The sequence below is a fragment of the Pristis pectinata genome, chromosome 2, assembly GCF_009764475.1.
Source record: "Pristis pectinata isolate sPriPec2 chromosome 2, sPriPec2.1.pri, whole genome shotgun sequence".
In the NCBI taxonomy this organism is placed as follows: Eukaryota; Metazoa; Chordata; class Chondrichthyes; order Rhinopristiformes; family Pristidae; genus Pristis; species Pristis pectinata.
Window position 1 is genome coordinate 84,067,997 of NC_067406.1, and position 26,527 is coordinate 84,094,523.

Genomic DNA, 26,527 nt, shown 5'->3' on the forward strand with positions numbered 1-26,527 from the left:
CTGACTGTCGGTTCATGTCTTGCGCTGGAGTCAGTAGCAAATACATTTTTACAAAGGAAACTTCAGGCAGGTAGCAACTCGTTTGCTTTTGTGAATAAAAGCCCCAACGCCTGTTTCAACCGCGTACCCTGGACGTCCAATAAGGCAGGTGAGACAGCATTTCTCCCTCGCGAGCTGCTTTCCTTCAGCATTAAACAAGACGCCGGGGGACCTCAGCGGGGTCGGGCAGCATCTGAGGAGGGAAATGGACAGTCGGCCCAGATGAAGGGTCTCAACCTGAAACGTCGACGGTCCATTTCCCTCCTCAGATGCTGCCTGACTCACTGAGTTCCTCCAGCATCTTATGTATTGCTCCAGACTCCGGCGCCTGCAGTCTTTCGTGTCTCCATTTTCCTTCAGCATGTCCAGTGCACGAGCAAAAAAAAAAGAGGTTCATATGTGGAAAAAGCAGAACAAGCAAAAAAATAAGAATCGTGAAATGGCAATAAAAGTTCTCATTGGAAATCATATGCAATCAGTGCCAGAATAGCACGCCTGTCAAATTAGTTCATCATTGTTGCCCACTGCAGAGGGGTAACCAACAATCGGGGTTTCGCTCCAGCACATTGACCCGACACGAATGGCATTGGTAACCTTTCATGGTGATGCACAGCGGAGTCAGACGAGTGTGATTTATCTCTACAAAACAAATAAGCTATTTGAATAGCAGCACATTTGAATGTGTGAATGTGCAGGGGAAAGAGACTGGTTGAGAGGAGATGGCTTGGCGTGTGTAGGAGGAACTGGGTACACCAGGAGTAGAGAGAAAGGAACAGACGGGGAGCAGGTTACCTGAAATTGGAGAAATCAATGTTCATGCCGTCGGGTTGTAGACTTCCTAGGAGGAATAAGAGGTGCTGTTCTTCTAGTCTGTGTTTGGCCTCACCCCGGCAATAGAGAAGGCTGAGGACAGACAGTTTCGTGTGGGAATGGAGACGGGAATTAAAATGACTTGCAACCAGGAACTCCAGATGGCCCTATCATCCAGTTTCTTTTCCCTCCTCCACCTACTCCATCTGCCCATCACCCACACGCTCCTCCCACTGGGCCCCCTCCCAGTACTGCTCCAATCTGCCCTCCCCACCTCCCTTATTTGACTCCATGCTCCACCTTCCTTTCCTGTCAGATTCCATCACTTGCAGACCGTTGTTGCCTCCGCCTCTCACCTCCCAGCTCTGCTTCCATCAAGGACCATGCAGATTCCCTTTCGGTGGGTCTTTCTGGATAAAACAACAACCCTATTGTGGTTTCAAAGTACTTTTTTGATCAACCACAATTTTTTTGCACAGGACCCAATCTGCAGCTAAATGCGAGGATATTTTAGTGCATGAGAAAAAGGTGATATCTCATTTCTAGGCAGTAACTTTGGGTCTTCTCCATATGGCTGCATGGGCATAGGAGTCCTGAACCTGCAGGAATGCTGCGAACCTGCAGAACCATTAACAAAACCCTGCAAGATCCAGGCCAACAACCCTTTCCCTATTGTTTATAATCTTGTAACCAGTAAAACTTTCTTCAGCATTTTGTATTTATGTGACTGTGGGACACTGCTTACTTTCCATTTCACAGCTATTCTCTTCCAAGCCCAATTAATCTTTTATTAGCCCAACCACCAATAATTTCACCTAAACCGGCCCAGTGTAATTGATTCATAGGTTCCACTTCTTGCTCCATCTTTCAATATGAATACAACGAACCCTTAACTTTCACAGTTTTACAAATTCTCAGTCAATGCCCCCAAGGATATAACAATTTCTAGAAATTTAACAGGATAATGGCATACCAGTAAATTAACAGAGCAAGCCATTTACCTACTTCTGCTAATCAGTTTTGGTTATCTCTTGTTCCTTTTCTCACCCTGACCTTTGATTCAAGCAAGAGCCACCCTTCAAATTACTTCCATTCAATGTATTGATGCAAACAGTGAAAGGTTTTAAATTCACAAGGTTTTGAAACTAATCACAATTTATACAATGATTGGTTCCTTAAACAGATATATTTGTTTAACGTTGGGACAGAGCAAACGTAGAGGGAATACAAAGGACCATGTGAAATTTTCTGCACTTAAGTAAAAATGGAATTCATAGTTTTCAGGATTCATGGCCATTTCTGGAGTTTATCCCTCATCAAAGTTAATGGTTCACACGATACATCTTCAACTATCACAGATTATTTTTAACAAGTAAATATCTGTTCATTCCATCCATAATAGTCCTCGAGAAGGTAGTGATGAGGCTCCTCCCTGAATCAGTGCAGTCCACACTGTGGTTAGGAAGAGAGTTTCAGAGTTTAAATCCAGTGATGATGAAAGAATGGGATATATTTCCAAGTCAGGGTAGTGTGTGACTCACAGAGGAACCTGCAGATCGTGGTGATGTCCTGTGCTGACCTCTCTCCTTGGTGATAGTGGTTGCAGGTTTGTAAGGTGCTATTGTAGTAAAGTAACCAAGTGCATTTAACTATCCATCATTCATGATAGGATGTGGCAGGACTGCAGAGTCTTGATCTGATCTGTTGGCCGTGGGATCACTTAGTTGTATTTTCATGCTGCTTTGCTATTTTGCATGCATGTAGTCCTTGATGTAGGTTTACCAGATTGTTAACTCATTTATAGGTATGCCTGGGGCTGCTTTTGACGAGTCCTTCTGCAGTTTTCACTGAACCAAGGCCTTTGGTTTGACTGGAGTGGAGTAGTGATGGGATATACTGCACCACAAGTTACAGTTCATGATGGAATACAATTCTGGTGCTGCTGATGCTCACAACACCTCATGGATGTTCAGTGTTAGCGTACTATAATTTATTCCCATAAGTGCTTTTCTATACATCACAAAGGATTAAATAAATTACTTACATATATTGGACACAGTTTGTTCCTTGAAGTAAAAGTTTGTTCCTTGAAGTGGACTGGTCCATGTTCAAAGACTCAGCTGCCAGCCTTGATGAGTATGCCACCACCATCAGACTTCATCAGCAAGTGTGTGGAGGACTGTGTACCAAAGAGGACAATTCGGGTGTTCCCAAACAGGAAACCATGGATGAACCGAGAGATCCACTCCCTACTGAAGGAGAGGACTGCTGCACACAAATCTAGTGATCCTGATCTGTACAAGAAATCGAGGTCTGACCTTCGGAAGGCTATCAGGGATGCTAAGAGGCAATACCGACTCAAAATAGAGTCCCTGACCAGCTGTCATTTATGGCAGGGCTTACATGCCATTACAGGCTACAAGACAAAGTCGGGCTGCATAGCTAACAACAGCGCATCCCTTCCGGATGAATTTAACGCATTCTATGCGCGTTTTGAACAGAAGAGAAGTGGATTGTCACCACCCACCTTGATAGCCACCAACGCAGCTGAACCTGTGATCACAGTGGAGGACGTAACATCAGTCTTCCAGAGAGTGAACACAAGGAAAGCACCTGGCCCAGATGGTGTCCCTGGCCGTGTGCTCAGATCTTGTGCTGATCAGCTGGCAGAAGTATTTGCGGACATATTTAACCTCTCCCTGCTTCAAGCTCAGGTTCCCACCTGTCTTAAGAAGACCACCATCATTCTGGTACCGAAGAAAAGCAAGGTAACATGCCTCAATGACTACCGACCAGTGGCTCTGACATCCACCACCATGAAGTGCTTTGAGAGTTTAGTCATGACACGCATCAACTCTAGCCTACCAGACAACCTGGACCCATTGCAATTCGCCTATCGCCGAAACAGGTCTACAGCGGATGCCATCTCCCTGGCCCTACACTCAGCTCTGGAGCATCTGGACAGTAAAGACACCTATGCTAGACTATTGTTTATTGACTACAGCTCTGCCTTCAATACAATAATCCCAAATAAGCTTGTCACCAAACTCCGAGACCTAGGACTCAACACCTCCCTCTGTAACTGGATCCTTGACTTTCTAACAAACAGACTGCAATCAGTGAGGATAGGCAGCAATACCTCCGGCATGATTATTCTCAACCCTGGTGCCCCACAAGGCTGTGTCCTCAGCCCTCTACTCCCTATACACTCATGACTGTGTGGCCAGATTCTGCTCTAACTCCATCTACAAGTTTGCAGATGATACCACCGTTGCAGGCCGTATCTCAAACAGCGATGAGTCGGAGTACAGGAAGGAGATAGAGAGCTTAGTGGAATGGTGTCATGACAACAACCTTTCCCTCAATGTCAACAAAGCAAAAGAGCTGGTCATTGACTTCAGGAAAGGGGGCGGTGTACATGCAACTGTCTACATCAATGGTGCTGAGGTCAAGAGGGTTGAGAGCTTCAAGTTCCTGGGAGTGAACGTCACCAACAGCCTGTCCTGGTCAAATCACGTAGAAGCCAGGGCCAAGAAAGCTCACCAGCGCCTCTACTTCCTCAGGAGGCTAAAGAAATTTGGTTTGTCCCCTTTGACTCTCACCAACTTTTACAGATGCACCATAGAAAGCATCCTATCTGGATGTATCACGGCTTGGTACGGCAACTGCTCTGCCCAGGACCGCAAGAAACAGCGGAGAGTTGTGGACACAGCCCAGCGCATTACGGACACCAGCCTCCCCTCCTTGGACTCTCGCTGTCTTGGTGAAGCAGCCAACGTAATCAAAGACCCCACCCACCCGGGACATTCTCTCTTCTCTCCTCTCCCATCGGGTAGAAGATACAGGAGCCTGAAGGCATGTACCACCAGACTTAAGGACAGCTTCTACCCCACAGTGATAAGACTATTGAACAGTCCCCTTATACAATAAGATGGACTATGACCTATGACCTCATGATCTACCTTGTTGTGACCTCGCACCTTATTGCACTGCACTTTCTCTGTAGCTGTGACACTTTACTCTATAGTGTTATTGTTTTTACCTGTACTACATCAATGCACTCTGTACTGACTCAATGTAACTGCATTGTGTAATGAATTGACCTGTACGATCGGTTTATAAGACAAGCTTTTCACTGTACCTCGGTACAAGTGACAATAATAAACCAATACCAATACCAATATTAATGATAATAAGGCAGTTGATGCTCCATAATATCCTCCAGAAGCCATTGCTCAGGATCATTGCTCAATAATAATCTGGACTTCAGTAAGTTTGTCATAATTTCAAAGTTTGCAAATGATAAGAAACTCATAAATGTAGTAAGCAGAAAATGGCAGATTCTAGTAGGACACAGATATTCTGGCAAAATGGACATAGACAAAACACACACAATTTAAGACAGGGATATGTGAATCAATGCTTTCTGATAGAAAGGGTGAGGAGAGGCAGAACAAACTTAATATTTCTAAACAGGTACAAGAACAGAGACCAAAGGGCATATCCACAAACATTTATGTTGGAGGTTGGCAAGATGTTTTGTAACTGGCAAAAACAAGGATTCTATCGAATTTATATAAATCACTGGTTAATTCCCGTTTGGAATGCTGCATCCAATTCTAGGCACCATACATCAGGATGTTGAGGTCTTCTGGAGATTTACCAAAATGGTACCAGGACTGCATGAGTTCAGTTACATGAGTCTGGAGAAGCTATGGTTGTTCTTAGAACAGAGGAAAGAGATCTGACATAGCTATGCAAAACCATTAATGGTATTGATGGAACAAATAAGAAATGATTACAGTGACAGAAAGGTAACTAGCGGACACAGATTTAAGGTACTTGGCAAAAGAACCAGGGTTGAGACAGGAGAGTTTACGTATGCAATGAGTTGTGATGTTCTGAACTTGCCGTCTGAAAAGGTGGTGGAAGCAGATTCAGTAACAATTTTCAGAAGGGAATTGACTAAATATTTGAAATTTCCAAGACTATGTAGTGGGCTGTTGGGTATAGGGAAGGGGCCAGGGAGGGGGAAGAAGAACAATGGGACTAATTGGATAATTCTTTCAAAGACCTTGCATGGGTTTATTGGGTTAAAAGGACTCCATGTGTGATCTATCACTTTCTGATTTTAAGCTGTTGGAGAAAGATTTCACTAAAACAATACCAGAAGGTAAAGCCATAAGTATAATCTGGCAAAATAATTGAGTAGGCTTGATCCAACACTCTATGGTGTCCTCCAAATCAAAACAAAACAATCGCCATTTACTTGGATAAAACTCTCATCTCCACAAGAGATCATGTCCTTCTCACCATCAAACTCCAGGGAATTTGATTTTGGTCAAAACTCATCCCCACTGAGCAACGTTTCACCCTGGATGTATCTCCCTGACTTTCCACCTTTTTGACATTTTGCTTCCACCCCTGCAAGATTTCTCTTTCCCACTGATAAGCAAAATTTTCCCCTCATCACCAGCTGACAATCCCATCCATTATCAACTCCCTTTTGGTGAATTCAAATAACTCCCACACTTGACCGTATTTTCCATCCAGAACACCTTCTTCACAGGAGATGGCTGTTCCATAATCCACTCACAATTGCTCCTGTCGATCTGAATTTCCTGCACTCCATTTTATCGTCTCTAGTTCTCCCGTCTTTCCTCTCCTTTGCCACTGCTGCTTGAACTTTTCCTTCCCCTCCCTTTCCTTGTCTCTTCATCTTTCATGCTCAATTCTCCCCATTCCTTCTTCGCATTACCACACATAGGTTCCATTATCACTCATCAGCTAACTCACCTTGGTCTAAAAGAAAATACAAATTGATTTTGACTGTCCCAATGCAAAACCATTGGTAACTGAGATGTGACTCCAAATATGTTCATGCATCGCAAAGGAGCAGCTACTTTTTTCCATGAATCTTGTAGTTTCTACATTAGATGGCACATTTACTTTTTTGACTTGAAGGAGGGTAAAAGATATTGATTATGCAATATGCATGAAATCATCAGTGGATTAGTGCACTATTTGGGAGTTCATGACTGGTTCCTTGGGTTAAGACATAATTTCGCAGAAATATTATACACACTGAACAGATTTAAAACAGTGTATTTATATTTAAAACAAGAGTTAGGCATATCTCTACTAGTATTCTGGACTATTGGAATGACAGTGTCAATAATACTTTTCTCTACAAGTGCTCTGAACGGTACTCAGAGATGATGTTGGAGACATTTCCCGTTGGGTTTGCTTGCTTCTCTGTGCCATGGACCTCAAAATCATAATGTCGAAAGTCCATTGCAAATGTCACTACATACAAGAGTAAACATGTGATTGAAGTCCATTGAACCCTTGCTCCAGGCAAATAGGTCTGTTGAGCTAGCAGAAAAAAGTCTGCACAAAACTTGGTTAAGGAACTCAGCAAGTCATTTTCAAGCACTGCTTTTTTGCATAACTATTTCTCATATCAGTTCAGCCATTACCTTATTAAATGGCAGAACAAGCTTGAAGGACTGAATTGCCTACTCCCGCTCTTCATTCATATGTCTGTGTTTATATATTTTAATTAAACATAACAGCAACTGATATATGTTAACTTCACTGTAATCACTAAATGAAGGAGTGGCATGCATGACTCAAATCCAACTAATTAACACTGAATTAAAAATAATATTAAATACAAAAAATACACAGGCAAACATGTTAGAAAAATGTCCCAATAAAAACTCAAAGGATCTCTGAATTTGGAAGAGGGTGAAAGGATAACAGGGTTTTATATTTGAAACAAATGCTGCATATACTGAGCTGATCAGCCAACATCTGAAAGGAAAGGATGCTGAAACTTAGTCGCATTCCAGAGTCAAAACATGGACCTCTCTTCTCTGACTGATTGTAGATGGCCATGCCATGCAGCCCATTTATTCACTGATCCAATTTCATGCATCTAGTCAAACTGACCCAGAAAAGTGAGAAACTGCACTAAAACTCCAGGCACTCAATATTTTGATGATTCCAGTTCACTGTTTCCAAACCAACTCAATGCATACGCAGAGGAAAAGATACATGTGATGAAACCCAAGGTGATTATCACCGAGAGGATAACACGGAAGATTCCAAGTTTTCGCCCTTCATTATTTATATTTCCTTGGAAAGTCAGAACAGCATGGATCCAGCAGCTTGCAGTTCCACAGGCAATGGTGATCACTGCACCCATATTATGTATTATTCTATCATTAGACAGCTGGGAGCATGAAAAGTTGGATTATTATTTAAACCAAATACTTTTATTTCAGCAAATACAAAGTTGCTGACAGTGCAGAGGATCGCAACAGAATCCATGTTAAGATTATAGATCATCTTTTAACAAAAGCTGTTACTATGGATTATCCAAATTGGAAAGAATGGTTTTCCTCATCTGTATCCATCATGTGAGTCAACAAAATAGAAATCCATTCCATTTCAGGGCAAAAGTTACAGCTATAAAATTTGGAACTAACCTTAAAAGCACTGTGCCAGATTGTTCTTAATTTTACCAGTGGTTCCGTAGACAACTGCTGGTTACCTGTCTCTCACTCATCAGCTCATCCCCAATTTCTGCACCTGTGCATTGGAAGTTCTAGATGAGCTGAAGGACAGATGTAACTACATTTTCCTCCCCTTCTCTGATTGGACTCATCACTGAGCCCAGTGGCAGAGTGTAGACATGTTAAGCAGAGGTTATCAGGTGCATTTTGCATCTGGCCACAACCAGGGATGGCTGATGTATGTAATGCAACCCCATTCATTTTAATGGGTTGCTGAGGTGAGTAAATGCTTTATTACTTTTTTAAATTCATCTTGATATTTTAATTAATTTCTAGTATATTTAGGTGTTTTAATTAATCTTTTTATTTTTGAAGTTCTCAAAATTATTTAAGTCCATTGAACAGTTTTTAAATGTTTCTAAAAGAGAAGTTTAAAAAGCTCAAATGCTGCAAAGGTGTTCCAGGGGTAGGACCTCAAGATCCAACACCTGAGGTGTGATTGAAATACATAGCCTTCTACACCTTGTGGATCACCTTCAAGTACCTTGGGGCAGCTTGGTCTGCCCTCTGAAATATGTCAAGCACTGTGGTGGCAAGTTTGGGTGGCTGACCAGTTTCAGGATGATCCAGCCAATCACATTTTCTTTTATTCAGGATTACTTTATATGCCCAGTTACTGATATTTAAGATTAGAGAGCTTAGCCAGTTCTCCTCTGCAGAATTGTGGCTGAAGCTAGACTTTATTGACTTAAGTCAAGGTTCATTACTCTTATTCAATATAATTTTTACCACATGCATGTAAATTTAATCAAGGAGATACAGGACATCTTCCAAACCTCAGGCAGAGACTGACGGTTAAAGGATCCACATATAAGATAATGGAGGGTGAATCTGGGGAATCTTTATGCCATATTTTGATGCTCATGTGGGAAGTGAGATGGAATTTTTAGATGGATTAGCCAAAATGGGAAGAATTGTTTTCTTCACCTATCTCCATCATGTGAGTCAATGAAATAGGAACGAGAGAGCTGTCTTTGAAGATCATGTGTTTCGTTCTTATATTGACAGGTAAATGCTATGAAAATCTAAAGGCAGTGGGCTGGAATTTTCACAGGATATCCCTGATTTGCAGCTCTACCTCCAGCAAAAGATCATCTTGAGAAATGGCCACACACATTGTTTCTCCCTGATTTCTGCCAATCTCCTGCCAAAGTTATGACGTCACCAGAAAAGATTTGAGAAGAATTCCATATGTGACACTTTGCTCCTATACTGAAATATGTATCTCCTTATTTTGTTATTCATATTAATATATCCCTCACTCTTGTAAGTTATTCTCAAATCTAGCGGGTATGCCTGCCCATCTTGTGTTGCATCTGTCCACCAGTAATCTCAAGAAGCTCACATTGGTGTTCACACTGCATTTCCTCGAAGGTACAATAAATTTCTAAACTTTGCCCACCCTTTAGTAATTGCTGAGATTACGCTGAGGCTCCGTGGCAGGATGTCGGCTTCATTATAACAGAGGAGACGTACAGGGCAAGTTGAAGAGTAGGAAGGTTTACCTGAAAATTGGCTACTAGTGTCATTCCAAAAGATGATAGAGAAGGTGCTATCAGCCCAAAGATATTGAGCCATGGCTTCTTCACTTTTGCTTTAAGCTGTGCATAACGGAGGACAGCAACAGCAATCACTATTGGGGAGAAGTCAGGGAGGGGACAGAAGAGGGATGGGGGATAAACAAACATAGGTATGATGGATCAATCTCTGCCACAATGACCAATATCAACTCATAATCACAATGTTCACTATTTATTAGCTGTGAGATAGCAAGCTATCTTGAATTTCTAAAGCATTCTGAAACAAAAACCCTATATATTAACTGCCACTTTAAATTAGTATAAGATACATTTTTAAGGAATCTTTGTGGCTAATTAATGGCTAAAGTGGACAAGGATGGAAGTTATAGCAGCAAGGCAATGAGAATCCCGAGGCAAATGAGGGATAAAGTGACCAGCTCTGCATCTCTTAAATCTGCAGAGGATTTACATAACACTCATAACAATAGCTTTGAAGGTCAAAATCTTCTGATTCTACAATAAAAAGCAAAAAGATTAAATGCAGATGTTGCAAATTGCAAACAAAAACATGAGATGCAAGAAACATTTGGCAAATCAGAATCCGTGGAGAGAACAGAGGAATTAATGTTACAGAGTTAACAATAGATCTAGAGCTGAAATCCTAACTCTGTTCTCCCCACAGGAGGTGAATGGATTGCCAAATTTTTCAGTGTCTTCTGTTTTTTTCTTATTTGCCTGCCTTCTAAACCAATAAATATTTATAGTCCCATTAATTTCCACAGACAGGAATATCAAGGACTGGCTAGCACAGAAGCAAAAAAACCACAGCTCAGTTCTTTTCTTCTGAAACAGCTATATTGCCACAATTTGTATATCCCATGTTCCTCTTATTGGTGAAGTTCCAAATATTAACTTTTAAAACCATTTCTAACAATGAATCCATTGCTGTTTGTGAGACCTTGCCATGTTCAAATTGGTATTTTGTTTCCCAAATTACGATGATGCACTTCAAAAAATGACTGTGAAGGGCTTCAGAACATCCTTCAGCAAAGATGCACAATGTGCAGCCTGTGACATGTCTCTTGATTTCCCCGGAGCCACCAACAGACCCACACAAAACTAACAGAGAGATTATGCTAGTGGTCCACTAGCAGAAAGATTACTCCTGCTCCACTGTAGTTAAACTGTTTGATTTTAGATAAATAAATTTTAGTTGCAGCACTATCCATATTGATGAACCCTGTTGGCAACTTATATTTACACCTACTGAACTACATTCAGAAAACTAACATAATTAGAACAAAAGAAAATGGAAACATTCATCAAGCCAGGGAGGATCTGAGAAGGTAGAAAAAGTTGACGTGCTAGGTCAGAGAGTTATCCACATGAAACACTAACTCTTTTTCTCTCCATAAAGATAGTAATTTGAAAATTATTTTCAGCAGTTTGTCATTATTTCAGAATTCCAGCATCCACTGGATGACTGTAGGAAGATTATGCATACAGATTAGAGGTAAACATAAATTTTGCAAGTTTTGATTTTTTTTCCAGTGGCTTGGTTTGGAAACTCTAAAACAGGATTCTCATTGCCTTGCAGCTTATAGCTCCAGTCTTAGTCTGCTGTAGCCATTTAAAACACTCATTATCACTAGATAAAAAGTACAAGGCCAACTAATGTGACTAAAGGCTAACACATCCCCTGGACCTGATTGCCTGCATACTAATGTTTTAATAGAAATGATAGATGCGATAGTGATGCGTTGATTGCGATTTTCCCTAGTCCGTAGATTCTAGAAAGGTCCTAGCAATTTGAAATCCCCAAATGTAACACTAGAAAGGAAGGAGACAGAAAGCAGGAAACCAGACTAGTTACCCTAACATCTGTCATTGGAAAAATGTTGGAATTCATTGTTAAGGAAATAGCATCAGAACATTAATGCAATTAAGTGGAGTCAACATTGTTTTATGAAAGGAAAATCATGTTTGACAAATTTTATTTGTGTTCTTGAGGTTTTATCGAGCAGGGTGAATAAAGAGGAATAAATAGATGCAGTGTTTTTGGATATCAAGAAGTTTTTTAATAAGTTTCCATATAAGGATACTGCAGAAGATAAGAACTGACGGAGTTGTATGAATCTGTTAGTATGTAACTCATGGGAAGTCACACAGCCTCAACCAGAAACAAATTTGTGGATGATACAAAGATAGGTAGGAAAACAAGTTGATAGGAGGTCAGAAAGAGTCTGGAAAGTGATATAGCTAGGTTACATAAATTGGAAAAAATTGGAAAATTATGCCAATTAGGGATATACAAATACACAACAGATTCTGCAGATGCTGGAATCTGGAGCAACACACACAAAATGCTGGAGGAGCTCAGCAGGTTGGGCAGCATCTGTGGAGGGAAATAAACAGTTGACGTTTCAGGTCAAGACCTTTCATCAGGACTGGAAAGGAAGAGGGCAGAAGTCAGAATAAAAAAGTGGGGGAGGCGGAGGAGCACAGGCTGGCAGATGGGAGGGATGAGTGGACAAGGGAGTCGTGGAGAGCGCGATCCCTGTGGAAAGCAAAGGGGGGAGGGGAGGGGAAGACGTGCCTGTTGGTGGGATCCCATTTGAGATGGTGGAAGTTGTAGAGAATGATGTGTTGGATGCGGGGGCTCATGGGGTGGTAGGTGAGGACAAGGGGAAACCCTCTCCCTGTTATGTTGAGGTGGGGGATGGGGTGAGGGCAGATGTGTGGGAAATGGCGGAGATGCGGGTGAGAGCAGCATTGATAGTGGTGAAAGGGAAACCCTGTTTAATGTAAAAAGAGGACATCTCAGATGTCCTGGAATGAGATCAGATGCAGTGGAGGTGGAGGAACTGAGAGAAAGGGGAAGGCATCCTTACAAGTGACAGGGTGGGAAGAGGTGTAGTCAAGGTAAATGTGGGAGTCAGTGGGTTTGTAAAAGAAGTTGGTGGATAATCTGTCCCCGGAGATGGAGACAGAGAGATCAAGAAAGAGGAGAGAGGTGTAGGAGATGGACCAAGTAAATTGGCATCAGCAGTGTGGAGGGAAATTTTCCCTCCTTAGATGCTGCCTGGCCTGCTGAGTTCATCCAGTATTTTGTGTGTGTTGCTCCAATTAGGGACACGTTCACCATGCATCAAACTGAGCATTATTAAAACATATTAGAATAAGTTTAACCTTAATCAATTTCCAGTCAATTTCCCAATACATCCTATGAAAATAACACCAATTTTAAGCAGATTAAAAATATTGAAACAAATAAATTAAATCTATTTTCAGTTTAGCAACTTTCATATGCGTGGAAAACATCTAGCGCTGATCCCTGCGTACCTAGAAATGCTGTTATATTCAGTACTTGGCTAAAAATACAGCTTTCAGGAGGGGTATCGCCTGCAATACTTAAAAAGAAAAAGGTTACTGAATTTGTAGTCCATTAGTTCATAAAGCCCAAGTGAATATGCATGGAACAGAGGGAAGAAGCAGGGGTGCATTGAATAGAGAAAATCCTACAGTACCTTAAAAAAGGAGGGCGTAAATGGCATTTCCCCCATTTCCTAGAAATAAGTCAGAAATGATGATTTTAGAAACAATTACAAATGTACAATGTGTTTTGTAAATAAAATTTACACTTCCCATAATTTTTTTCTACTATTGATACTACTTACCTGACTCCCAGGTAAGTAACATTACATGATGGCAATCCCTTTTCAGAGTGGGAGTCAGACAATGAACAACTGGAGAACTTGCAAGAACTTATACAAATGGTTATGGAAATAGTCACATGTACAACACTCCCCTCTTAAGGCATAGCTTTGTGCATTTGATGTTCCATTACATCAAATTGGATGGGTAAAATCAGATCATCAAAGTGTTTAAAATGGGGATTTTTCAATTCTGAATGAATGCTCAGTCATTTCTTTAAAATGGTGATTCCAAGCAGGCAGAGAAATAAAATGCTAGGTATGAGGGACAAGATACCATAGCACCCAGCAGTCACAACAATGTTTGGTGCTTGCCCCTTCTTTCCCCCTTGATTCCCCTGCTCTCCCTCTACCTTGGCCTCCCTCCACACTCCAGCTGCTGGGCACCCATGCTCCCCCACCCCCCCCTCCCCCAATCACTGCAGCTTACCCTCTTCAAATACACTCCCCAGATGCCCAATGGCCCTCCCACGTCTCCCAGCAGCCGGGTCAGCAAATGTTGCAGCCCAGCAGAGGTTCTCCAAGTTTCTCCCTCAGCAGACCATCTGGTGCTGCCTAATGTCAGCAGATCAGGGTCTGCTGATGCTCTGTGGGCATGTTGGTGGGTCCCAGTGTGTGGTTTCCCCGCCAACGGAGGAGGATTAATCCTCCAGCGATATGAGCCATTATCACTCAGGATATACAAAGACCCTACACCCACAGGGCCTTTGTCTCCCATCCTGTCCATAAACTCATGGAGCCTCGATTTCTTGCTGTCCCTAAACTCATGGGGCCACTGTTTCTCATACACTCCTTAAGGGCATTGAGACAGTGACAGTCAAGGGACAGTGTGGGAGACAGAGGAGCACAGAGGTTACCCACTATCAACAATTACAGACCAGGAGAAACCCAAGTCCAAGTATGCTGGATAAAAGGGTTTATTCCTTTAAGGTAAATTTTCCTTTAAGTTGACAAATGGAATAAGTCACCCCTTATGGATACATGTACTTTCCAGTGCTATTTTTACAGTTGGTCTCCAATAATGCAATTTATCTTACTTATGCAAAGCACAATTTTACTTTCAAGTCTTTGTTCAGACATAGTTATTGCTAAACTTAAGTGAAATCAGAAAAGGTACCTACCATTCCAATAAATCGAGACTACAAATCTTTTTGCTTCCTTGTGCAATTACATACCTGTTTAAAATAAAAATTATTTATGAATATCCAAAGCATACCCCAAATATACAGCTCAACACACACCAAGGTAATAGCTATCCAGTAGGTCATTTAGCATTTTGAAAAATAGATTATGCAATAGGTTAGAGCCCTTTCACTGCATCAAAGCTAGCCCTGGCTGTAAGATCGAAAGTTGCCTCTCTGCAATCCACGAAAGACCACCATGAACCAAAACTGAGCATCTGCTAGCTAATTAATGGGGAAGTCTCCAGCATAATGACGAATGATCTTAGTGAAACATGTTAGATTCTTAGGGGCATGACGGGGGAGATGTCGAGATGTTTCCACTCATGGAAGAATCTTGAACGAGAGGAGATAGTTACAAGACTTGGGGCCAGTCATTTAAAACTAAGGTGTTTAGGAACTTCTCACAGAGGGTGGTGAATCTTTGGAATTCCCCACTTTGAAGGGTTGTGGAGGCAAGAATATTGGGGGTATTTGAGGAAGAAGATGAATTTTTGGAAGATCAGGAAATTGAGGGCCATGGGAACTAGCAAAGAAGAGATAAAGCCATGAACATATTGAATGGTGGGGCAGGCTTGAGGGTTTGAGTGGCCTACCCCTGCTTCTTTTTCCTTATGTTCTTATCACTCACCCCTAATTTAGATTTAATAAACAATTTGAATTAAAGGCATCAGAAGGTGGCTGGCTGAGACAAAAAGAACACATTATGTAATGCAGTTGGGATGCTTTCTGAGGTTGAATCAAAGATTACTAAATTTTACTGCAAAGGGGAGGCTCTGAGATCTGGCACTTCTGGTGGGGGGCACGTCAGGCAGCCCATGACTTTCTATAGAGATTTTTCCCAGTGGTAACTCCCAATAAGTAAAACTCTGGTAATCCAGTACCTGACCATTCAGAAATCCCGATTGTTTGGCACGTGGCTCACCGGGTAATGTTTGCTACACTCCTCTCCAACTCACAGGGGTCCTGGTTTCCGCACTCTCTTCTGACTCACTGGGGCTCCAGATCCCACACTCCCTTCCACTCACCAGGGCCACATTTACTCTGCCCCCTTCCAATGATGGCTATATCATAGAAGCCATCCCATAATTTAAATCAATGCCTATCCCGTCCCTCTTATCTTCCAAGGTTTCGCGTACAAATACAAATTGACCAATGTGAGAGTGGAAAAAGAGTGGTCCAGGTGTGACAAAGAATTGCAGTTGTGCAGCTGCCATTATGGAATTACTAACTTAGGTTCAAAAACTTTCACCAGCTTTTATGATTAAAGTGAATTGCCTGACTAGGCTGAAAAATAATTGCTACAGCCTCTTTTTGGATCTGCACATAGATGTTCTCACTAGAGATGAAGGTGCAGAAAGTGAGGAAATCGGTAGCTCATGAGTCGATTCCATAAAGTGTGTGATAGCTGTAGCCTCTACATAATGGAAGACTTTGCATTGTATGTGTAATGGATTCTGCAAGTCACAATGTACAGAGAAAGATTCACTTCCAAGTTTTGCTCTACATATCTTATGTGTCTGTTGCTCTTACCTCCAATGCCGGAGATCCCCTTTGTGCAGTAACTTGTGAAGGGGTCTCAATGTGGTGGCCACAATCGGTAGAAACTCTGAGTTGTCCTGGAGAATTGAGCAAAGCTCAGTAATATCGGTTCGTTCTCTTGTATCCAAAGCAGGCATCACCTTTTCCTGGACAGATCTCTGTCCATTCTTATCAATGGACAGATTGTGTGGCAGACAACTTCAGGCCACAGAAATGCACACTTGTTCCATTTCAGCCTGATACCATGTTTCTGTAAACTGCTGAGTACCTCCCCCTCCCATAGCACCCTCAGGCATTCCCTCAAGTGTCTGAGGTGATGAGGCTATTATCTTGATTACACAGACTTCTCTGGATCCATTGCAGTATGTATGCATCAATGACAGAAAAATCTTCCAAGCAATTCAACTCGCATGGTAGGTTGGCCTCTGCACCTTGTGCATGTTAATTATCAGGTAGCTCTGGCTCCCTGAAAGCACATTCAACAGTATACAGGCATGAGGCAGATCAAGTTCACTGAATATTAGGAACCTGCCAATTTTGTAAAGGAATTTTGTGAGTTGGGCTGTAGATACCATTCATCGTCGAAGATTCTGTTTAGGGTTACTTTGTAGTCCCCGCTTGACCTTTGTCTTCTCACCAAATTGGACCTTCTAGCCTGATCTGCACACCTTTGCCATTCTTGTAAACCGGACTATGTTTTCACCACCCATTTCCTCTGGTCTTTGGCTGCACCTGCCAAATTTGTAGCTCTCAAAAATATCTGACAATAATCAGATTGAAGAGTCCCATCAGGATTTTCACTATGTTCTTTCTTGAAACTTCATCATAGTTCATGGAACTGGGAGACTCACCATTGTCTCCTATGTCTCTGGCCCCATCACCAGCAACAATATTGTTTTCCTCTTCTTGTGTATTGTTGCATTTTTGTTCTGTATATTCCTCAGTTTTACTTGTTTCAGGGACAATTTCACTCATTTCATGAACAGAGTGAATGTCTGAGTCTGCTCATTCCTTTCAGGCTCTCTGATGTATTGAACACAACAGCTGCCTGCCATCATCAGCGGTCAATTTAGAGATCCCCATTCACTATTTCTCTCACACTAGATCACTGTCCCGCCAAGCGACATCCCATACTCAGTGATAGTCTAGCACCTGGTGGATTCTTTGTTGTATGCATAATTGATTAGAAGGCATACAGCAGGAAACAATACATCCTTTATTGAGAACAGTAACTCTCAAATGAACTTCAGTATCTGTTACAATAATGTATCAAAGTCATGCAAATTGGTACATGGACTTCTTAAACTCATATATACTACCACTCACACACATATACTACAAGAATCACAAATAAAAATAAAGAAAAACTACAGTGGCAAGGTTCAACAAAGTAAAACAACTGCCATTCACTGTGTATAAATAAAGGACATTCCAACAGGCATGATAACGTACTATATAAATAACCCCTTCTTTCAATTAATGTCTTTTTTTCAGTCCTAAAAGAGATTTAGCCACTTCAGAAGGGATTTGTCTCATAGTCAGTCAAGTAATTGATTCTTTAAACCTAAAGTACTGAATTATGCAGGTTTTTGCTCAGGATTTGGAATAACAATTCACAGTCCAAACTGTGGCAAGTGAGAGGCAAGAGGAAAAAGGAAGAAACTTAAAAGCCTGCGTTAGCTATTTATGCATATTTAATCATGTTGATAAAACAGCTGTACTCAAATCAAAATGAGACTTTAGGACTTAGAGTTAAAACTTCAAAAGGTAAATGAAGATCTTTCGCTAAACAAAAATGAACAATGAATTTATTTTATACTTAATTATAATTCTAGTTACCCATTTATTATTTTACCTCAGTCTACAATAATACAGAAAAAGACCCACAAAATTTGATACATGCAAATGTGGCAGAGTCTAAGAGGATGCTCTTTGAACCCAAATGGATAGGCCCAATGAAAATCCTCATCACCTCATGCACCTTGCTAGGAAAGAAATCTCAAAAATTGCCCACTTTGCTATCAACAGCAGCCCTCAGGAAACTGGTAAGTTGTCATGCAAAAAAGGCAAAGGTAGTCATCAGGAAGGTTAGGAGTGAAAAGTCATGATGCCAGGATGGGGTGGGGGAAGGTGAGGGAGATGGCTGCAGTAAACTGGGTGTGGGGTGTGTATGTGATGGTGCAGAGGTGGCAATTGTGGTGGACATTGAACTGGCAAGAACGGCTGGGAAGACTGTCAGTAATCTACATCAGGTGGGTTTAGCATGAGATCAGACCAGCATCTGATCAATTTTCCCTCTTCTTAGATGGTCCATTAGGTTCAAGGATTACTTGTTTCCACTCCAGTTCTGTGGGTTCTGAGGTGGCTGATGAAACCAATGTGGGACCCTCAGATAGGCCAAGAGGTGCTTTGAAGAGCCGTATAGGTGTGTGGTTTGAGAGGTGGGCATTCCTTCTGTCATTTATGCTGATCTTTCACACGCTCCTGACAAAGGGACTTGAGTTTCTTGGTGACAACCCAGATGTCCCCTCTCTATTTTGAGCAGTCATGGTCCAGCAATTCCCAATAGTTAGTGGGGGTGTTATACTTCTTCAAGGAGGCTTTGAGAGCATCCTTAAATTGCTTCCTCTGCCCACCTATTAATCTCTTACTAGAAGCTCAGGATAGTGTGTCTGTTTTGGGAAACCACTGTAGAGAATGCATATAACATGGTCTGCCCATCGCAGCCAACTGAGTGTAATTAAAGGCTCGGTGCCAGGTATGTGGACTGGGAGAAGATGCTCTCAGACGTTTGCTTATCCTGGTCTCATCATAGACTTTTATTGCTGGGAGCCAGGTGTTGTACGTCAGGGGCAGGTTGGTGGAGGACTTTTGTTTTGCGGATGTTTAATATAAGGTTTATTCTCTCCTACAAGACAGTGAAAGAGTCAACAATGGCTTGGAGGTCGGCCTCATAACATGCACAAACATAAGTGTTGTCTGCACCACGCAGCTTAATGACTTTGAGGCTGGAGTGACCTTAGTTCTGGAATAGAGGTGACATAGGTTGAAAAGTTTCCCATTTGTCCTGTAGATTAGGTCTACCCCAGTAGGAAGCTTGTTGGAGGTGAAGTGCAGCATTGCAGCGAGAAAGATTGGGAAAAGTGTTTGTGGTGAACAAGCAGCCTGGCCTGATACCAGTCTGCACTGAGGTTGGGTTTGGCACATTGTAAATACATCAGATTCTCCTAGTGGAGCATAGTGGGAGAACTTTCCTTGATATGCCACCATCTCTGAGTTTTAGAAAGAAACTTAGAAAAACAATTAAGAATGAAGGAGATTCACTGCATAATCAAACAAAATTTGACCCTAAGAAATACTCAGCAGGTAAAGCAACATCTGTGGACAGAGAAGCAGAGTTAACATTTTAGGTCAAAGACCTTTCATCATAACTGACAGAAATCCCATTGCAGAGAGGATCACAGCCTTTTCTAGGCAGGTATTCCTGAAAGAGAAATGGCAGTGAATTCAATAGTTAATGAAAAGAAATCTGCAGATTTTGGAGATCTGAAATGCAATCATAAAATCCTGGAAATACTTAGAGTCCTTGAACTGAATTCTGTTTCTGTTTCTGCATATGGTATCTGACTTACAAGGTGTTTCCAGCATATTTTGCCTTTTATTCAAGGGGCTAATGCTGTTGCAGGCATGAAACACATGTGCCTTTTTCCTCTGCCAGTGCCTGCCAACATATGATGAAGTTGTGCTTCCTGATTGCTTTACTGGCAACTTAAAGCCATTTGCTGCCTGAAAAATATGCAGAGTACTGTGGAATTTATAGGCAAGAATTCCAAAGGGCAATCGGTATCCTCCATCTCTTAAATAAAGGAAAAGGAAAAATCCACATCGATATCTAAAAAGCATCCCATTCAAACAATAAATTTGAAAAATGAGTGTGGTGGACTTACGTAGCCCAGAATCCAACTGTTGTAAAGACAGTAAGTATAATAGGTACAAACATCCAGCAACTGCATTTCTTCATTTTCAGGCTAATAATTTGTTTCTGAAAGACAGAGATGGGAATAAACTAAAGTAATTTCATATAGCTGATTATTATGTTGTAACATAATCACCATCTCACCACATCTAAGCACCGACTAATCTCATTATTCATGATAGATAAACATTGCACTAGGACACACCCTGCAACTTAAAATATCTGGCTGAGACAGAACTGGACCGAACCCTATGCAAGTGCCATGTTTGAAATCGAAATCCTCACACTTGTTTTTATTCCCTCCGCGGCCTCACCTTTCCCTGACTTTAATATTATAATTCTGCAAGATGTCTGCAATTCCAGTTCCGGATTGATGATCACTGAATTTAATCACTGCCACAGCACTAGAAAACCCCTTACCAAATCTTTCCACTTCTCTTTCCTCCTTTAAGATGCTCCTTCTTCTTGGACCAAGCTATGTTTCTGTGGTATTTCTTGGATGGATATCTCCTTAGATGGTCTGGTGTCAAATGTTGTTTCAGAATGTTTCTGTGAAGAACCTTGGAATTGTTTTCTAAGTTAAGGATGCTATTTTTATATAAGTATTTCATTCTAGAAAGCTCCCTTTACTGCTATCTGGACGCCAAGTAAATACGGATGAATGCCAAGTAAAATAATCATCATAGAGAGCAAAGATATCAATGAAACCAAAATGAGTTGGTTTTATATTGAGTGCATAATCCACTCCATAAGGAAATTAAAATGAAAACAATGCAGAATGACTCCAGGTTCATTTTTCCCCCCAATGTTCTTTATGTTTACATAATTCCCCAAAACAGTGCTGCCACTATGTCTTCCTCCATTTCTTCCTGATCACCCTCCCTTCTTCTTGCCAATTCAGTGGAATACTTCCTTCCAATATCTTCAATTTTAAATTATTGTTTTTGGGCCCATCAATGGCCATACTCAACCCTATCTCTGCAACTTCTCACAGTCCATATCCCCTTGACCTTCATACCCTTACTCTTCATTTTGCATAACTCTCGTTGCAGCAAATGGTGATGCAACTTGGCCCCAAACTTTGGAACTCGCTCTTTAAACACCTCCCTGTGTCTATCTTTAAAAACTTAAAAGTTCCATCTTGAAAAAGCTTTTAGGACCCCACCTAATCATTTTGTCAATGCTTTATGTTTCTTCCTTTATCAGTTTCTTCTAATCTTTTGCTGGAGCATTCCATTACTCTTTCTTACTTTAAATATGTAAAACAAATACCGATCAGTGTTGCTGGGACACAGTAAAGCTACTGTAGTGCAAGCCTGCTCTGCTGGGGGAGGTGTTGTGTGAGAATTTGGAAGATAAGAGTCTCACACCAGAAAACCAAAATGGAGAAGTATAATGTAAATAGTATTATAGCAACCAGGCTTTAAAATTACAGGAGACAGGGGAACTAGATGTTTGCAAGTTTCGGGCATGTCATTCTTGTTTACCTCAGTGCTGGCTGTGGCTCAGTTGCCTCGAAGTCAGGTTGTGGGATCAAGTCCAGAGACTTAAGCACAAAATCTAGCCTGAACTTCCAGTGAAGCACTAAGGGAGGCCAATCTGCAGATGAACACCATCTGATGGATGCAAATGATCCTGTGACACTATTTCTAAGGAGAATCAGTGGAGGTATCACTTAGGTCATGGCCAATATTTACCTTTCACTCACTGCTTCCAAAACATCTTAACTGGTGACTACACTTCAATAACACATAAATAGCTGTGAAGTGCTTTAAGATGCCATGGAAAGTACTACGTTAATGAAAATCCTTCTTTCTCTTTCAAACACTATTATTCCTCTATGCAAGTGGCAAGTATGCTAATTTAGCAGAAGTTAATAGTTTCAGAAAATTCATACTGAACAAAGGCAAACAAAACATCTCATAATTTAACATACATTATCAATCTCATAAGGGAGAGATTTACACTAATTATGTTGCAATAAATAATTAATATTTTGTTTTCCTATCAGCCACAAACATCATTGTCACATCTTTGGAGAGAGAAACAGATTTAATATTTCAGGAAAATGACCCTTCAGCAGAATCAGAAAAATGTCAAAATAAGTGCTGTGCTGTTACAGAGAGGTGGAGGGTGGAGACCAAGATTGCCCAAGTGACACAAATGATATTGGTGCCCTTTAAAAATAAGAGTGAGGAATACATGTTAAGCATAGCTAATTGGTCTAAGCAACTGTAAGTTGATGGAGATGAAGAGGACAGCAGTAAGAAAAAGAATGTTGGATCTGTGAGATGTGCTGAAAATCTGAAATATAAGAGAATACTCAGCAGATCTCCTTTGTAAAGGAGACCACATCGTATTTTGGTCCCTCACACTTCTTCCAATTTAGTACATTTCATTCAATAGTCATGATGTTGTGTCCTCTACATTGGAGAAACCAAGAGCAAATTGGGTGACTGTTTTGGGAAACACCTCCATTCAGTCCACAAGGGAGGCCCTGAGCTTCCCGTTGTCTGTCAATTTCTCCATTTCATTCCTACTCTGAGCTCTTTGACTTAGGCCTTTTACACTATTCCAGTGAAGCTCAACATAAACGTTAAGAACAGCATCTTATTATGTGTCTAGGAACACTGCAGACTTCATGATTCAATACTGAATTCAACAACTTCAAATAACCAGCCTTTCCAGTTTACATTAGAACTGACTGGCCCTGATGCAAGGACATCTACCTATAGCATTAAATTCTCCCTTCACAGCCACTGCCTGACCCGCTGAGCATCTCCAGCATCATGTTGGTTTATGTTCTTTCTCTCTAATTTATCTCATTACCAATCAATCAGTTGGTTTAATAACAGCTTATCACAATGGCAATCCTTGCCTCACCCAATTAGAAATATTCTGTGTGTCCTACTCTCCCACTCCCTCTGCAACTTAAAGTTACTTTTCTCTTTTGCCCAGTTCTGATGAAGAGTCTTTGACCTGAAGCATTAATTGCTTCCATCTTTACTCCATTGCCAAGTTACTCAACCATTTGTAAAGATCAAATGAGCACTGGGTGATGCAAATATCTGGTTCCAATTGCAAGGGAACATGAGTGATGCACCCTCTGGTCATCGTGTTTTACATAAAAATTGTAACACTCCCAAATGTAATAATTTAAGACAAGTTACCAGATGTTTGATACCTGAATGCTCAAAGAGCCATAAATTACAAGGTTGCAGACCTAGAGTTTGAAACTGGCAATACCTTAAATAATTCAGTGTTTGACCTAATGGAGACAATGGGCTGAATATCTTCCTTCTGTGTTGTACATTTCTATGATTCTATGAACAGATATACATCTGATATATATGATAATAACCACATTTTCCCACTATTGTGTTCATAGAACTTGTCGATGTAAAAAAATACGGGGTGGAAATATCACATGGATGATAAACCAAGCAAGCAGGATACTTAAATTCAGTAATTCTCTTAATAATGATAAGAAACTCAATAAGGAAAGGCCTTAGGTAAATGGTAGATCGTATCAAAAGTAAAATGGGGGCTTGCAAGAAAGATGCATAATTTTAATTACCGTAGAAAATGGACAATTCAAATTGGCAAGGGTGACCTTAAGGATGAGTTCATAGCATGTACTTGGGATAATTTCCTCGAGTCATATATTAAGGAACCAGTGAGAGAGGAGGCTATTCCTGATCTAGTTTTGCTGAATATATTTATGAAGGATATAGATTTATAGACATAAAAAGCATCACAGAGTATGAGGAGATAATGGGAACACTGTATTGAGATGGAGAATGATGAAACAGGCTGAAAGGGCTGAATTCTGTTGGCTGAAGGCTGACCTACTTCTGTTTTTCTATGTAATGAGGCTGGATCAATTAATGATCTCAGAGCAAAGGATTCTCAAGGAAAGTGGGATCTTAGCATGGTAGAATTTGAAATCCAGCTTGAGGGTGAGAAGTTGGTTCTGAAACTTTCCCTAAATGTAAATTATGGCAATTGCAATGACATGAGAACAGAGTAAGCTAAAGTGGACAGGGGAAATAGATTAAAAGGTAAAATAGTAGATCAGCAATCACAGACATTTAGGAAATATTCATAAATGTCTGTAAAGGTACTTTCCAGTGGGAAAGAAATGCTCGATGGGACAGATGTACTATCCATGGCTAACTAAGGAAGTTAAGTAAGATATTAAATTGAAAGGAAAGGCAAACAATGCTGCGAGGATTAGTGGCAAACCAGAGGATTGGAAAATCTTCAGAAATTGGCGAAGGAAGATTAAAAACTTTATAAAGAGGATGAAGATAAAGTATTAGAGTAAACCAAGAAATAATATTTTCAAACTGGCAATCAGTGACTAGTGAGGTGTGTAGAAATCAGTGCTGAAGCCTCAACTATTTATAACATATATTAAATGATTTGGGTGATGGAACTGAGTATACCATAGCTAAATTTGCTGATGATACAAAGATAGGTGGTTTAGCAAGTTGTGAAGACATAAAAAGCCTGAAAAGGGATAGACATAGGTTAAGTGAGTGGGGAAGGTGGCAGATGGAGTATAATGTAGGGAAATATGAGGCATCTGTGTTAGTGTGATACTATTCATCTCCATATATGGCAATGACAAACTGAAGTGAAAGTGAACTTCCCCACTGTTTCGGTTTTAGTGTAACTGTATCACCTTGGATTTTTGCAGCAGGTAATTGTGCAGCTGATGCTGTGAGCCAACTTCACTGCAATGTGGCACTGAGCATTTGAAGTTTTCTGCCTTTTGGTGAGTTATCCAGTTATCCTCCAGATTTGGAGGGGCAAGTTTTTCCACACAGAGAGTAGTGTTTACGTGGAACAAACTGCCAGAGGAAGTGGTAGAGGCTGTTATAATTGTTTAAAACATGATATGGCATCTAAAAGCCATTAAGACAGGTACTTGGACCGAATGCAGACAAATGGGATTAGAGAAGATAGGCATCACATTCAGCATGGAGGAGTTGGCCCGTAGGGCCTGTTTCTGTGCTCCACAACTCTATGTTGTCCACTTTGGAAGGAAGAATAGTAAAACAAATTATTGTTTTAATGTAGTGAGATTACTAAATGTTATGGTACAAGGGGATTTGGGGATCTTGATGAATGATAAACAAAAAGTTAGCACAAAAAATATGTTGGAAAGCTAATGGAATGCTGGCCTTTGTAGCAAGAGGTCTGGAGTACAAAAACAGGTAAATTTTGATACAACTTTACAGGGCATTAGTGAGACCACACCAGGAGTACTGATTATTTGGTCTCCATTGTTAAGGAAAGATATACTTAAATTGGAGGCAGTGCAGAGAACTTTCACTATGTTGAAGGGATTGACAATTGAAGAAAGTTTAAGCAGTTCGGTGCCTGTGCTCAATGCAATTTAGAAGAATGATAAGTGATTTTAGTGAAACATGGAATTCTAAGGGGTTGACAGCATGGATGCTGAGAGGATGTTTTCCCCAGTGAAGTATCTGAAATTAAGGAATATAGTTTTGGAATAAGGGGTCTCCCATTTAAGAGAGAGACGAGGAGGAATTTCTTCTCTGAGGGCCATGGATCTTTGGAATTTTCTACCCCAGGAAGCAGTGGAGGTAGAGTCACTAAATGTATTCATGGTAGAGACTGACAGGAATTTGAACTACAAGGGAGATAGGGAGAGGAAAAGCAGTGTTAAGGCCTAAACCAGGTCTGCCATAATTTTGCTGAAAGGCGGCCGACTGACCTACTGCGGCTCCTGTTTCTTATATTATGTATACCACGACTGTGGTATATTATGTATACCACATTTGTTCACTTGTGTGGCACGAGTCACGTGGGCCACTCCACTCAAAGTTTTTATTGTAGTTTGAGCCTCCTTGGTGCGTTATTCCTCACAAAATTGTAGTTTGGCTTCGAAAATAAGCGTAACGCCAACTATTTATTACTGCAAACAAGGTAGGCTTGTTCAATGCAGCCGTGCACTATAAAGACCATCTGCTGCCGTATTTAAGATATCGATCTGAAAACTGAAGTCAGGGTGCTTTGGTGAAAGGCAGGTACGTGGTGCGGTGGGTGGCCTCGCCGCTCTGACAGACACCGCTTGCAAGAGCACTGCCCTTACCTCACAGGTCACTGACAGCTCCCAAAGCCCCGACCATCTGCC

The 26,527-nt window shown here is 41.0% G+C and overlaps 1 protein-coding gene and 1 long non-coding RNA gene across 2 annotated transcripts; both read right to left on the bottom strand.

Moving 5' to 3' along the window:
• Positions 1-7,036: 7,036 nt before the first annotated feature.
• On the bottom strand, positions 7,037-13,648 carry tmem150c (transmembrane protein 150C). The gene is made up of 5 exons (XM_052040560.1): positions 13,627-13,648; positions 13,292-13,378; positions 9,935-10,062; positions 7,909-8,086; positions 7,037-7,239 (listed from the first exon to the last, which is right to left on the bottom strand). Exons 1-5 carry the CDS (start codon positions 13,646-13,648, stop codon positions 7,037-7,039), a joined length of 618 nt encoding a protein of 205 aa, XP_051896520.1.
• A 1,134-nt stretch (positions 13,649-14,782) lies between these two features.
• Positions 14,783-26,527, bottom strand: LOC127586904 (uncharacterized). The gene is made up of 3 exons (XR_007958729.1): positions 26,486-26,527; positions 20,333-20,427; positions 14,783-14,837 (listed from the first exon to the last, which is right to left on the bottom strand). It is a non-coding gene; the product is annotated as an uncharacterized LOC127586904 (long non-coding RNA).

What these genes read in the sequence shown, in the direction of transcription:
- tmem150c (XM_052040560.1), bottom strand. Translation starts at nt 13,648, where the DNA reads ATGTTACTTACCTGGGAGTCAG. An exon ending in GAATATAACAGCATTTCTAG is followed by an intron (nt 10,063 to 13,291) that starts GTACGCAGGGAT and finishes TCTCCCCAATAG; the next exon opens with TGATTGCTGTTGCTGTCCTC. An exon ending in CACTAGTAGCCAATTTTCAG is followed by an intron (nt 8,087 to 9,934) that starts GTAAACCTTCCT and finishes TCATGCTCCCAG; the next exon opens with CTGTCTAATGATAGAATAAT.